General features: G+C 39.9%; 1 protein-coding gene across 2 annotated transcripts in view; it reads right to left on the reverse strand.

Annotated features, from left to right (window-relative positions):
• Positions 1-14,879, reverse strand: part of gpr158a (G protein-coupled receptor 158a) — a 112,964-nt gene that overhangs the window by 54,611 nt on the left and 43,474 nt on the right. For both annotated transcript variants that reach the window (XM_077244232.1, XM_077244233.1), the window contains exons 3-5: positions 12,619-12,721; positions 8,242-8,471; positions 4,763-4,831 (exon numbers count right to left, since the gene is read on the reverse strand). In XM_077244232.1, the coding sequence (XP_077100347.1) occupies positions 4,763-4,831; positions 8,242-8,471; positions 12,619-12,721 (402 nt within the window). The remainder of the gene's footprint in view (positions 1-4,762; positions 4,832-8,241; positions 8,472-12,618; positions 12,722-14,879) is intronic.

Genomic DNA, 14,879 nt, shown 5'->3' on the forward strand with positions numbered 1-14,879 from the left:
TTTCCTAAATCACCCTCAAAATGATGTTGCCTCGGTGTTTAAACGACGCTCATCGCGTTGCAGAAGTATGCAGAAGCACGTTCTGATCGTCAGGTTCCTGAGGAGCAAGGTCTTGTAAATCCTTGTGTCCCTCTTTATCCTCTTGGGCCTTGTCCCTGGTGCGACTGCACTGCAGAGACCGCCCCTGAGCCACTGCAGGTAGTGAGTTAAAAATTCTGTTATATCAGTTCTCCTGCTCGCGTGGTCTCTACTAGAGGGTAGGGACTTGCTCGCTTTCGGTCAACGTATTGTGCCTGGAGTCTGGGCCGGCTAACTCTCACAAGCTGAGACCCCGGCTCGGATTGTGCCCAAGGTTCCTACCTCTCCCGTAATAGGAGCAGGTGGTGAGCCTGCAAGCGCTGCCCTGGAGGAGGCAGATCCAGCCCTGGCTTCTCTGTCCGATTCGCTTGGACGTGTACAGAATGCAAGTCATAGACCTCAGACCAGCCCTTCAAATATCTGTTGGAATTCAGCAGAGAGGGGAGGCTGTTTCCATGCAAAGTTGCACTTAGTGCTTGCCTTCATTTCGGCAAAGATCCGAGATGCAACATGTCCACTTAGGTGTTGAGCTCCTCTATGATGAGTGTAAAGTGCTCCGCCTGGGCGTTGACGATATACTTTGCTAAACAGATTCTAGAGTTGGGGGCTGGACGACACCTAGTTGAACCGCTGCTTCCCGTGGGCTCCCTTCTCATGAAGCCAGTTTCACCGTGAGCCCGGTTCAAGTGTCGGCTTGCTGCGCCATTCCCCTCCTATGGACTGGATGCGTGCGCCTTTCTACTCCAGTTGAGTTCCCTTAAAATTGAACCCTGTTGAGTTCCTCCACACCCCTCCGACGTCGGACGTGCGGAACGTCTGGTGTTAGGCCTACCACTCGTAAGCAGTGTGGAACCTGTGTTAGGCTGGGTCCATATGTTGCGGTCCCTTCGGTGACCCCATATGTGTATTCTTCCACGATACGGCTCCCTGCGGTGAGCCCGTGTCTTCCCTCGGCAGAGTCTCTCTGCCGTCACTGTCCGGTGTGTCTCCCCCCGTCTTAGGCTGGAGCCACCCCAGTGACATTCCATATGTTAGACTGCCCGGTTTCCGCCCAGTTCATATGTGTATTCTCCACATTTCCTCCCTCGGGTTGGATGTGGCTTCCGCAGCGTCCCTTCCTTCCAACGTACGGGGAACGCTTTCCCAGTGGTCCTGTAGGAACAGCAGTGACTTCCCTGGCCTAAGCCCTGTCCTTCCCCGCCTTAAGTTTGCGGGGGCATCAGGAGGCTTTGGTTTAGGCACTGGAAGGTGGCAGCGTTAGTGGCGTGTTCAATGGTTGATCCCATTTCAGTCGCGTCGACTACGTCCGACGTTATCGACTGAAAGGGAACGTCCTGGTTGCGTATGCAACCCACCGTTCCCTGAAGGAGGGAACGGAGGACGTAGTCCCCTTGCCACTACCGCTGGACCACCGCTGACCCCGGGTTACTCTCGGCTCCTCAGCGAAAAGCAACTAGTGCGTGCATCCACTTCCGTATTTATACCCGCGCCGCGGGGGCGGAGTGTGTGATGCGAATCACGCACGCCAATTACATTGGCTCGTTCAATAGTACTCGAAGATGATAGGCTCCCTAGCGTGATCCCATTTCAGTCGCGTCGACTACGTCCTCCGTTCCCTCCTTCAGGGAACGGTGGGTTGCATACGCAACCAGGACGTTATTCCACTGGACACGGAATCTCTTCTTTCTTTTCCCAAATCTTCACTCACGTCTCACCCATTTTCACAGGGATTATAATCTTTTCTTCCTTTTGTTCACTTTGTATTGCTACATTTGCACACCACACCACAGAGGGAAGGCCGAGCAGGAGTCAAGGGGTTGACAGGAAACAGCAGAGATGGGGCTAACGGACTGGCTGATATTGAGCGAGGACACGGGAGGGGGAGGCTGGGTGGGAACTTTGGAGAATTTGAGCTGGATGAAACCAGTGGGAAGGCTGGAAATTGGGTGGCAGGAGATACTGAGCTGGGCCGAACCAGTGGGGAGGCTGGAAATTCTGAGCTGGGCAGAACCAAAGGGGACAGGAGATGCAGGTAAACATCCTCTTCCAAATCATTAAGTAGGTCAGAGTCCAGCGGCACCTCACCCTCAATGGTAGAAGTATGGAAGGGGCTCCTATCTGAGCCCGTTCTCATCCTTTGGCGGCATATGTGACGCCATATGACAAAACGGCGAAATACTACGCACATGGCACCCTTTAGCGTGAATATAACACGCGAACCCAAGGCGTCATAAAGTTGACTGGCATCCTTTAGCGTGAATATGAGACGCAGACCCTACCCCACACCTAAACCTACCCATCACAGTGCGTGTTATATTGACAATAAAGGGTGCCATGTGCGTAGTATTTCGGCGTTTTGTCATATGGCGTCACATATGACGCCAAAGGATGAGAATGCGTTGCCTATCTATACACACGAACTCCACGAGTACTCACACGGCGGACAATGTTGCTGGCTCACACACCTGATCAGACATCTTGCAAGGCTCAGGCTCCGTGGCTCAGGCTTGCTCTGACCTATTCTCCAGCGTTGGCTCATTCATCACTGCAGGCTCTAGCGTTCGCTCCATGCAGCTTGGTGATGGCTGGCTGGCTGGGCTTTGAATTACAGGCTGTGATGAGCAACACTGCTAAGTCCATATTTAAACATACTCAATGTGAGGGTCCTGTATTCTGTCACGCACTGGCCGTATTGATGCACGCAAAGTTGAGAAATCAAACGAAACAGTCTTTAATAATAATTCCAACCGAAACACGTAGGAGAACTTCAGGAAGAAAAACAGCCACGCTAGAATAAAAGGTACAGGACAAAAAAGTAAGGAAAACGCAGGGCTTAAATACAAGGGGAGTAATGAGGATTCTAAATAAACAACAGGTGAACAAAATCAGTAACTATGGGAACAAACTAGTGAACCAATTACAAAGAACATAGGCAAACAGAAACAGAACATAAGCTACAAGTTACATTGCCAGAGAAAAACAAAATCAAAATATACTGTGTTAATTCAGAATTTCAAACATGTTCATCAAAAAAGATGTGTATTTAAGTCACAGTACGTATGATTTTTATTTTTGAATTACTGAACCTAAGTGACCAGATAATAGATACGAATTAGATTCAAATTCACATTTGCAAGTAGCCCAAATCAAGAAAATCTGATCCTATGCCTTAATTGACCACAACAAATTCCAATCTAAAACCAGATGTCTGGGAAAAGAAAGTTAACAAATATTGTTTTTTTTTTAAATTTCCTGAGCAAATATCACAAAAATGGTCAATGATGTCCAAGTCATATTTCACACCAAAATCAAAGGAACAAAATAAGAAATTCTATATTGCATAAAGAAAATGAAGAATATGGGAAATTATACACAGACATTTTCTCACAGCATTCATGAACTGGTACTATTCTAAATTGTTAAAAACAGACTAAGACATTTGTTTTCTATAGGAAAAATGCTCAGAAAATGAAAGCATCGATATACTCACGGCAAAGTTATTTTTTTTTTCGCTTTCGATTGTTTGAAAGCAAGCAAATTTACAGTATTAAACATGAAAAAAGTGTCAGTGTCTCTTCAATTAGAATTACAACTTCAGTTTCTACTATAAAGTGACTCTCCATTGTGTTCATGTTTTCACTTGAGGATGTCTTACCTCGATGGACCGAACAGAAGAAATTAACCAGAGAAGATTTCCTCCTAAAAGAAGGCGGAGTCTCAGAGCCACATTACCTATTACATCATCGCCACGGACCAATGGTAGTTCGATGGTGCTTACCAGCCAGAGGGAAATTTTATGGAAGGAGCTTTGCTAAGCTGTTATGAACTCCCGAAATGAACACAAACAAACTACGTTTTGGCCTGATTTTGTTCGAAATGAAGTCACACCAGTTTGAGGATATCAGGGGCTTTATGGTCACATAAAGAGTGATTAAATGGTTAAAATGGTCCTCCACCATCATTCCAGAATTATCTCAAAGATTATTACTTTCCAGGACCTTGCAGGTGCTAAGCATCTAAATCAGTTCACTTTAATTGCATTTACCCTTCCATGTTAAGACATGCCCACAGCTTCCTGTGAATGCCACTAAACTGCAATTACTGTGAGCCAAACAGCTCTGCTGAATAAAGCATATGACAAAATCTGTCTAAATCAATACTTTATCGATACATCGACAGCAGATTGTCCATCAGTGAAATATCTCGGCTAGGATATCTATTCTATTCTAAATTGCTTCAGTGCATTCTGCACCATGTGGACATCTAATTAGTGTTGTAATATCATACATTTTAAAAAAAATTGACTTTTGCTGCATTTTAGAAAGTTCCCACACCAAAACAAGCTAAGCTCTAACAAAAATCTGTGGCTTCAGTGGATGCAATATTGATGTGCTTCCTGCGGATTGATTTTTCTCCATGTATCAAATCCCTTTTTCATATTTTTAAAAATATCATACATAAATCACCAGATTTAACAGCATTAAGAAGTCCATAGAGCTTAACTCGAATTGATCCTGCAACATTTCTTTAATGCTTAAATTAGTGCCATTAAAAAGGCATTCTCCTCCTAATGGCTACATTACATTGCAGTACAAGTCTAAGAATATTAGTCACCAAAATGCCATTCATTTTAACACTCCTAAAGTAATACATAGTAAAAATGACTGCGGTCATTAAAGCTTACCGGAAAGTACAGGAGGAGTGCTCCAAACATGATGGCCTCTAGCAGGATGAGTCCTGAAGCTCTGATACTCTGAAACAAAAGGAACATCACATTGGAAAACTTTCCTTAAACTATTCTTTTGCTAGAAATGGGTCAGTGGAAACCTTCCATTTGTGACTACTGCATAACTTATCCCTTTGCGCACAAATGCATTCTCCTTGGACTATTCTACTGTGTTCACAGGGGTTGATTCATTTTTGTTCTCTTCAGACTAATGCCTTGCTCTGGAATAAACCTGCTATGTTTCACAATGACATTCACATCTTGATTCATTTTAAGTTTCAAAGCAGTGCACTTTTTTTTCACACTTTCCAAAGAATATTAGAGAGGTGTTTGCTATAAGAAGTTCTTGCTAAAACGCCTTTAGTTGCCAAGCTAGTGCACAGTGTTCTGGGTGGTTGCTCAAAAGATTCCACCCCCAATTTTAATTGATATTCTGGCAAATAAAACAAAATAAAATATTACTCATGATAAAGTAGTACCATATTTCAAAGGAAAAATATTTTTACCATTAGTTATGTGAGGCAAAATAAGTTAGAATCAAAGATAAACTGAAATTCATGGCATTTCAACACTACTTCTACTCAGATATTTGAAAGATGCTATTCGCCTTTTAAGTCTGACGTTGTGCGATACCGTATCCGAGTTCAAACGATCCATCAGATCCCAAAAGCAAACAACTCATGTGCTCATAAACGCACGTCCTGATTTTGCAGAGTTAGACGCGCATTCATGGGTCAACATATTTTGTTAATCCTGGAACAACATTCCTGTTCCAAAATTGAATGCTAACCATATTCCTACCCCTAAACCTACCCATAAGTTATCCCTAAAATCAGTGGGAAATGATAGGTGAGTAACACTGATCTACAGTAGCACCTAACCTGGGGTGTATACCTAATCTTGACAACTTGTTCCTCAAATCTGATTGGTTGATTTGAATGTTGTTCCAGAATCAACAAAGATGTTGATCCAGGAACATGTTGTACTTGTACTTGATGAAATCAGGTTCTGCCTCATAAACAGGGGTTGTAATAGTATTCTCACTTGAAACAGAGTGTAGGCTCCCAGAAACAGTATACGATATGTCACAAGCGGATTGTATCATTGAGGGTAAATATGATTATGTGACTACGCATTACTTTACGGGGCGCTTACGACCTACAAGCTACATTCTACCTTAAAAACAAATGGTGCAACCCGATAAAGTACAGAGTTAGTTTCAAACTAGATAGAAGTTACTAAATATTGAGGAATTTATATTATCCAGCAAAGCAAAAAAAAAAAAAAATTCTCTGACAGTGCGCCATGTATATTTAGTTTGGCCGGCTGGCTCAAGTATGTCTCCTTAAAGCAGAGACAATGAGAATTCCATTAAGAGGCAACAGGTAAGCTGTCAACTCCTTTCTGAAATCAAACGGCCAATAGAAAGCACTTGACAGCGCGAGCTGAAACACAACAAAATTTCTAATCCTAACTCTGTCGCTTTCATTTAGACTTCTCCAGCATTTATGGATCGCTTTCAGGCAGCGCCCAGACGGAGCATGCTTCCAGAGTAAATTAAAATGCTGGCACTATCAAAACTGAGTGCCCTACATATCGACAGCCTAAACGGCGCCTCACTGCAGGGATTAATGAACCTTCCTCGCAGTCAGTGTGAATCCAGTCCACTATTACTCAGACCACAGACTGCACGTCTGCTGAAGCTGAGGCAGTAGCATGTGCGGTGTACGCTTCTGAAATACTCTGCGTATACACCAATGGTGTGTTAAGTGTAATAAGTAGCCGTCTGCATTCATAATCTGTGTACTAATCTACAGACTCCTCCTAAGAGAGAAAAAAATAATAATTAAAATTAATCTAATTAACAGGGAGACAATCCAGAGACTGGGCTTGCAATTAACTGACATTATCAAACAGAAGGTCAGTGTTAAAGTACAGGTTGGACTGAACCATGTTGCACAGAAATCCTTAAAGGGACAGTTCACCAAAAAATCAAAATTGTCTTTAATTATTTACTCGTATCTTTCCAAACCCGTAATACTTTCATTCATATTCAAAACAAATGACGATATTTTTCATGAAACCTGAGCGATTTCTGTTCCTCCATTGAAAGTCTACCAAAGCTTTTTCAAGCTTTATAAAGTTCATAAAGAGATTGTAAAAGTAATCCATATGAATTGAGTGGTCTTCTGAAGAGACACAGTCATTGTATACAGTATGATGAACATATTCACATATAAACATTGATTATCAGAAAAATATGGTAAACCAAAGCTAAACTGTGCTTGCTTGACATGCGAGAACAAATGTGGTTTATTCTTGTGTCAAGCAAGTGTGTTTGAACATCTGTTTACCATATTTGATGAGCTCTATCTACTGTATGTGTGAAAATTATAGCCAAGAGTAAAAATATCTTCATCTGTGTTTTGAAGATGAGAAAGACTTATGGGTTTGGAACGACATGAGGGTGAGTAAATGATGACAGAATTTCCAGGTTTGTCAATTATCCAGTCAATTTTGCTGAAAAATAGCTGTACTAGTTAATTTCGCTCAGCGCCCTCTTTCTTCTCACTCAGAAAACTAATTTTCAACTTATTTTATGTCCATTTATTTATTTATTCTGGGAAGCAGCCATGTAGGATAATGCAGTCATCCTCAGTTTTGTGTTGGGTTCTGATCACCCTATTGAGGTTTCTTTTGTGATAATGATTGTCTGACTATACATTATCCATAATGCCATGGAAAGAACCTTGACACTGTAGATAAATAAGATCCCTAAGTGTAGTCGAGGACTGATCTTTAAGGTAATTTGCAACAAACAACACCTCTTTCTCCTTCCTCTGTAATTCCTTTGTAAATTTAGTCTCTTTCCCTTCAAATGGTGTAATCCATTAATTTAGTCAACTGGAAACTCCATTCTCTCTCCTTTATCAACATTATTTGTGTCTCAACCTGTCTATGCACTAAATATCTCTTTAATTAACTATAATACAAGCTTAAAATATACAATTTCTTATCCCCTAGACATAGTGCCTTGAATCTTTAAGTAAAAATGTAAAAACTGCAAAGTGAGAACCTGCAGTGATTGCACTTTTGTTGTCTGTTGAATTTAATTACTGATAGAGAATAGTTTACATTCTGAAAACTCAGATGGAAGCAAAGATGTAGTTGTAGCATGATGATGAAAGCGGTGCACAATGTAGATTATACTTGCATTTTTTGACTTTTTTTGTAATAATGTATCTAAAAACTGTGTGATTTCTAATTTAACAGGGAATAAAATATGACCTAACAGGCAAGATACTGTACGCTCAGATTACAAGTGACTAATTGTAATTTAACTCAGCATGGAAACACCCCGGTGTCAATAAGAACAGGATGTGCTTCATGGAAACAGTTGCCATCTTAATTAGCTCCCTCCGGCAGCACATGCTTACCTTGTTCCTGCGGAAATGGTAGAGCAGCACCATACTGATGAAATCCACCAGCATGCACAAGACCTGGAAGGAAAGCACCGCCATACGCAGGGCGCTGTCACCCCGGGCCACGCAGGGTGTGTTGTCCTTGCAGAAATCACAGCCTTCCTGGCAGGGCATACAGTGGCTGGTACTTTCTGGAACTTCCCTGTGATGTGGTAAACTCTCCGTGCCCTTCACACCAGCTTTCCCTAAAAAAAAAATGTAATGATGTTACATGATGTTCGTTCACTCTAAAAAAAATCTTGGGTTATTTTTTTCTAGCCAAATCCTGGATTGAGCCTTTTGGGTCGATTTTTTGGGTTATTTTTTTCCAGTATTTGGGTAGATTTTGTGTTACCCAGCCCCTGGGTCAGACGTAATAACCCAATGTTTGGGTAGTTTTTGTATAACCCAGAGCCTGGGACAGACGTAACAACCCAGTGTATGGGTACTTTTTGTGTTACCCAGATCCTGGGTCAGGTATAACAACCCAGGGGTTGAGTTATTGATCGCAGACTTTTTGCAACCTCTTCAGGAGGGAGCAGTGCAGCTCTGTAAAATTGGTATGTGTCTTCTGTAAAATATAGGTTCATACATATAGGGGCACGATGTGAGTCACCTAAACGAGTGTCGCGTCGGTCTTTTCGCATGATGGAAACGCCTGATGCCTTGCATAAAATTTTATCATTTTGTTCAAAAAAAATACAGAATATAAATGCTTCGAAAGTTAAAATATGTTCTCAGAACTGTACACTGATTGTTTATGAACAGGTTATGGAGTCAGTCACAGCATATTTTGGCTACGAGTGAAACACAGGGCGGCGGTCTGAAGATAGAAGTTCCCCCACTGAACATGATACAAGTTCCGGCACGAGATCCAGCGCCGTTACGGTGGATACGGGACAGAGACTTGAATTCTTCTTGACACTGCTTCTAAATATTAAACTTTTACTTCTTATATTTCTTAAACGAGCTTAAATGTATGCAATATGTATTCAAAACTATATAAAATATGCTATACTGTAAAATATGATAAACAATAAAGGAAATGGCTATCATGCAAACCACTTGTTGTGTTGAGTTTTTTTTTTTAGGTTTAGAGGGTTTGAGTTAATCTGTAAATATTAATTCATGTATGAAGTAAAATAAAAAGAAAAGTACTATAGTAAAAATGAATCAACCAAGTATGCAGGGTTAAATCAACCCATCATGCTGGGTTAAATAAACAAAGCATGTCTCCTATATTTACCCATCCCTTGTTTTTTTAGAGTGTTTTTTTAGTGTTTAAACAACTCTGCAGTTATTTTCAATCTCTGTATCTTACCACTTGCATGCATTTGCATATGATCACACCAATAAAAAAGCATGAACAATCATGAAAAGTAGCAGCACAGACATGACATTTAAAGCGATCCAGCCCACCCTATCCTCCAGTCATTGGTGGTCTCATCAGTAGGCAATTCACACTGTTTCATGCGCTAGCCAGGGTGGATGGGTGTGTACACACCATCTGGGCATTCACTTTGATGCGCCAGTTGCTTCTGCCTCAGTTACACATATCACATCTTTTCATGATGACAACATCATGCTATTTAATAGTTTGAATTTTTCTTAAAATCTAACCATAAGCGATGGTATCACAAGAAACAATAAAATAAAAAATATAAAAACTATAACAAATACCACTTTAGCTGATTTATGTGATAACCCACATTGCAAGATACTGAACAACAATAATATACAGTAAGTGACACCAACAATGGGATTTTGAAGGTGAAGTGAGTAATCCTGCTCCTGGAGGGTCAAGGTCCTGTTGATCGCCAACATACCAGTATGGAAATTACTAGTAATCCTGAAACACTTGGGAGCTGGTGTGTTTAATTAGGGTTGTAGTTAAACTCTTCAAGACAGTGGACACCCCTGCATTTAGTTCAATGTGGAGAGACAACTTTAAATGGGACATCAAACATCATTCTTTATTATTATTTTAGTTAATAATAGTTTAGATCAAAAATAGATTGTGCTAAAAATGTAGGACCATTTTGCACCCACCCCCTCAAGGGTTAGTAGAATAAGTTGACATGTATTTGCAAAGTTACTTATATTCAGTAGAATGTCTGTTGGGTGATCATCAAAATAAAGTGTTAGCAGATATGAACTCTTTCCCCGCCTGTCACACTGTGTAGTTCAGACACTTGCAGGAATTAAGATCCAAAGGAAGTTTATTTTAATACACCAACCAAAATACAGGAATTTGTAGAAAAAAAAAAAAACACTGCACAACAACTAAGGGGACTTTCACACTGGCAGTTTAGTTCGGAACGGGGCACGGTTCGCATGAAAAATCGCTAATGTGAACGCTGTCATGTGGACCCAGGTGCGAACTGGGGTACCGAACCCGAGACTACCTGGAGGAGGTGGTCTGAGTTCAGTTTCTCCTGAACCGTGCTGCGGTTCGCGTGTATGTGAAAGCAACACGGACTCGGGTGCGCACTTCTTCAGGAAGTAAAGTATCCTGCGCATGCGTTTTAGCTGATTATGATGTATTTAGTTAAATAAAACACACTTAAGGGATGACGATTTACCTTGGATACGAGCAAGAGTGAGTCTGCAGTCTATTCGCACATAGTGCGTGCAATCATGGAAACAAATTAATGGAAATCCACTGTCTCCTCAAAAGAGTCCATTTGCAAGCAGCGGAAAGACAGCTTATGCGACACACACAGTTAACCTATGCATATTGACCTGCGTCGTGTTTTCTATCATGCGCCGTGCACGTTTGCAATGACGTAAGATGCATGCAAACGCACCAGAGTTCGATAGAATCAAGTTGACCGAGAAACCAGACCAACGCTGCGGGGGGGCGCCGGGAACAATCGCGCCCGGGCTCGGACCGCAGCAAACGAGCCCAGTGTAAAAGCCCCCTAATACCAGAACAAAGACTAACTCAGACTGAGGGCTTATATACACAGCACAACAGAGGTAGAAACTAGATAATTAACACAACACACCTGAACTGAGGAACAAAATCAATTAGTGACCATAGAAACAAACAAGGAGAGAAAGGAGGAGAACTGAAGTAACTAACAGACTAGGGTTTCTTTATATGACAATGATATGCTTAAAATAGAGAAGTTTTTCCTTTGAGTTTTCCGTGCACAAAAAGATCCCCATTCACACGGATCCGTGAAACGACTAAAACACTGTATTCTGAAACACTATAGATTGAACACGTCATATGCATGTGAATGATGTCATCGTTTTCACAGATTCGTGTTTTTTTTGTTTGCACAGAGACCATTTCCAGATAAAAGAGAAATACAGAGAACACAGCCGACTTCTCCCAGGAACACACTTATTGTGTGTTATACAGCTTTACAATCTGTTCTTCAAGCAGATGAAAATCTATGACTTTTACCAAAACCTCAAATTCATGGCAGAACTGTTCAGTGTTTTAGGCCAATTTGAGTGGTCTCACATAGACAGAAACTATATAAACAAATTAACCTCTGCATAAAGCAACAGATTCTAACATGGGAGAATGAAACATTAAAAATTAAAGCAGATTTTGAAGCATTATATGTGTTCAGTGAGGTGTAAAAGTGTGCCATGTGCTGGGGCCCCTGCTGGGGGCCTGATACTGCCAGCATAATGCTGATCACATGTTTCTCTTTCTGCCAGTCTCTTTTACACATGAGTGTGTTTGTGAGTTTGTGTATGCCAATTTTTGGAGTGCATGCTCACTGTGGGAGAACTCTAGAGTGACAGAGGGTTTTTTTCAGAGAGCTAATTAATTAAACATAAGGGGTGTGGTCTTAGTGCTCCAATAAGATGAGAGGGAAATCAGGCATGCTAAGTGCTCAAAAAATCCTTTGTGTGCATGTCTGAGAGGGTGATTACAATATTTATGTAAGACATTGCATCTAACTGCACAGTGGGTCCACACTGAAAATGCGGGACTTGAAATCTAATTTAAACCTGAAAGAAAACGGAACGTTTTGAATCATTTTAAACAAAGGAAAGATATGGCATTGAATAAAGAAGTCATTAAACATGAAATGCTAAACACTCTGGTATTCATACTTTTTAAAACAAAGTGTTAATATAATTTGTAATTAAAATGAAAATGCAAAATAGAAGCATTTTTATAAGTATAATTCTACACCCCACTGTATATTGGACAAATAGGGCTAGAGAATAAGCATATGAACAATAACACATTTCTTATTCTATCCATGAGCATATATTATATTATAAAAAAACATTTACTACATGAAATGTTATGAAGATTTTCTAAAAACGCATGTTTTTATTCAAACGATTCATTGACCCATAACATTTTATCATAGTACTTACTTTTAAAGCCATTGACTGCAACTCTGCTTGGATGATAAAAGCCGTTTTTGCAGTGACATTTATACTTGTCCAGCACAAATCCATGACCTGGGATGGGCAAACACTGTGAAAAATAGAGAGAAGATGGAAATATCAAAACTGTACTGTACACAAGGTAATATTACTGGGAAAAAGAGCATTGAAAAATTCCATATACTTATGCATGGATCTTTGTGCAAGAATATATATTATAATTTTTTGAAAAAAGCTTGTGATGTTGCATTATAAGTCTTTTGTTTGGTGGTTTTTCAAAGGACAAGTATAATAATAAAAAAAAATACTGGAGAATAAAAATATATTTTTGAAGAAGGCATGATTTTAAACCTTGAAAACATGGTCAACACAATGGATCTGTCTGTAGTTGATGGGTAATTTGTTAGAAAATGTAAGAAAGATGCTAACATTTTCCATTTACAATAAAACTACCTAAGTTGCATGTACAAAATATTGTTTTGTACAATTATTATAGGATATATAATGTTTCAGTTTACAGTGGCTTCATAAACTAAATAAAAACATAAAAAAACACCTGTTATTTGTTCATCAATTTGTAGAAGAAAAAAAAACTTTCTTTGACCTGCAGATTATGAACAGGACTTTGAGTTACACTTTCGATAGTCCACTTTAAACATTCTACTATAAGTAAATTTGCTACTACATTTCAACCAACTCTCATTAATTTGCAACTGTAAGCTAACTCTCATTATTAGTTGCCGGTTAGGACAGGACAAATAAAGTGTTTTACTTGGCTTTGAGTATGGCTCAGTTTCAAAACCTAATTATATGTAGATAGGCAGCATTTTAAAGCAAATGTCCAAAATATAAATAACAATCAATTTCATTCTATACAGACAAGTAGCAATAATACACAATAATGTACTATTGTATATTGCGCCATTAGCTTAGCATCATGCTAACATCAAATACTTGTAACAAACGCCACTGAAGATTTCTTGTTGTCTGCCTGTGACCCTAACTGGAATGTTACTTGGTGTGTTTGCTGCCTGCCCTGATCCTTTGCCCGGTTATGACCTCGATTATCATGTTGCCTCTGACATTGGCGTTTACACTGGTGATAAGACCCACACCTGCCTGTACTGTAAACTTGCTGTTTATCAATAAACCGCATATGGATCCCAGTCCTTGTCACAATACTATTGGAATCAACTGTCTCTTGTTCAGTTTGTGTGCTGCACAGAGTTGCTGCCTACTGTATGTAGAGCATTCTAAATTGGTATGGGTTTTTTTCAGTTATGATGGTGTATGGTAGCTATTTCTGAAGACAGTACACAGCAAAGCAGATAGGATTTTGAAATGAGAACAAAAAAATAGCTTATACCTTGTACTTTATTGCTTAATAATAGGATCTTCACAGTTTTTTCTTTGTCAATAAAGACAAAAGACTAACTTTCTACTAATAGCAAAGAGACACTAGGGAGGCTGGGATGCCGACTCTAGAGCTGCAAGCTTTGTTTCTGCTTTCAGCAGGTTCAATATATGAGTAGTGTGAGTTTGATATATAATATCCTGCATCCTCTGATATATTTGATTGTTCATAGATTGTTCATATTATTTGAAATAACAATTTTGGTCACACTTTAGATTATGGTCCATTTCTCCCTATTAACTTTGAATAAATTAATACTTTAGCATCAATAAACTCCTTATTACTGCTTATTAATAGTTAGTAAGGTAGTTGTAAAGTTTAGGTATAGGGGATGTAGGGATACAGAATATGGTCAGAATATGGTCACTGATATGTGCTTTATAAGTATTAATAAACAGCCAACATCCTAGTAATATGCATGCTAATAAACAATTAGTTAATTGTGAGAATTGGACCCTAAAATAAAGTGTTGCCGAAATCTTTTTTAAAGGGACATTGTGTAGGAATTTCTCCCATCTAGCGGTGAAATTGTATTTAGCATTCAAACGAATTGTGCTTTCCAGCGCCTCGCTTTTTCAAATGTGTGTTGCATCTACGGTAGCTGTTATGTACCAAAAAGCTATGACAGGATGTCTTCTAATAGCACTTTGTCGAGTTTTCCTTAGGGTGAACAGGTTTGTTATTTCAAACAAACTGCAACTTGACACAACAAACAAACGAATGTTACAGTATGAATAATAACAGTGCAATGCAGCCTTTCAAACTTGCCGGGGCTGTGACAAGCGTCTCTCACTGCTCTGCTCCTCCGTTTCTGCTGCTTTCAGTTACGTGACGC

Source organism: Siphateles boraxobius, unplaced genomic scaffold (genome assembly GCF_051911475.1).
Source record: "Siphateles boraxobius isolate OS27281-9 unplaced genomic scaffold, OSU_SipBor_1 26, whole genome shotgun sequence".
NCBI classification, from domain to species: Eukaryota; Metazoa; Chordata; class Actinopteri; order Cypriniformes; family Leuciscidae; genus Siphateles; species Siphateles boraxobius.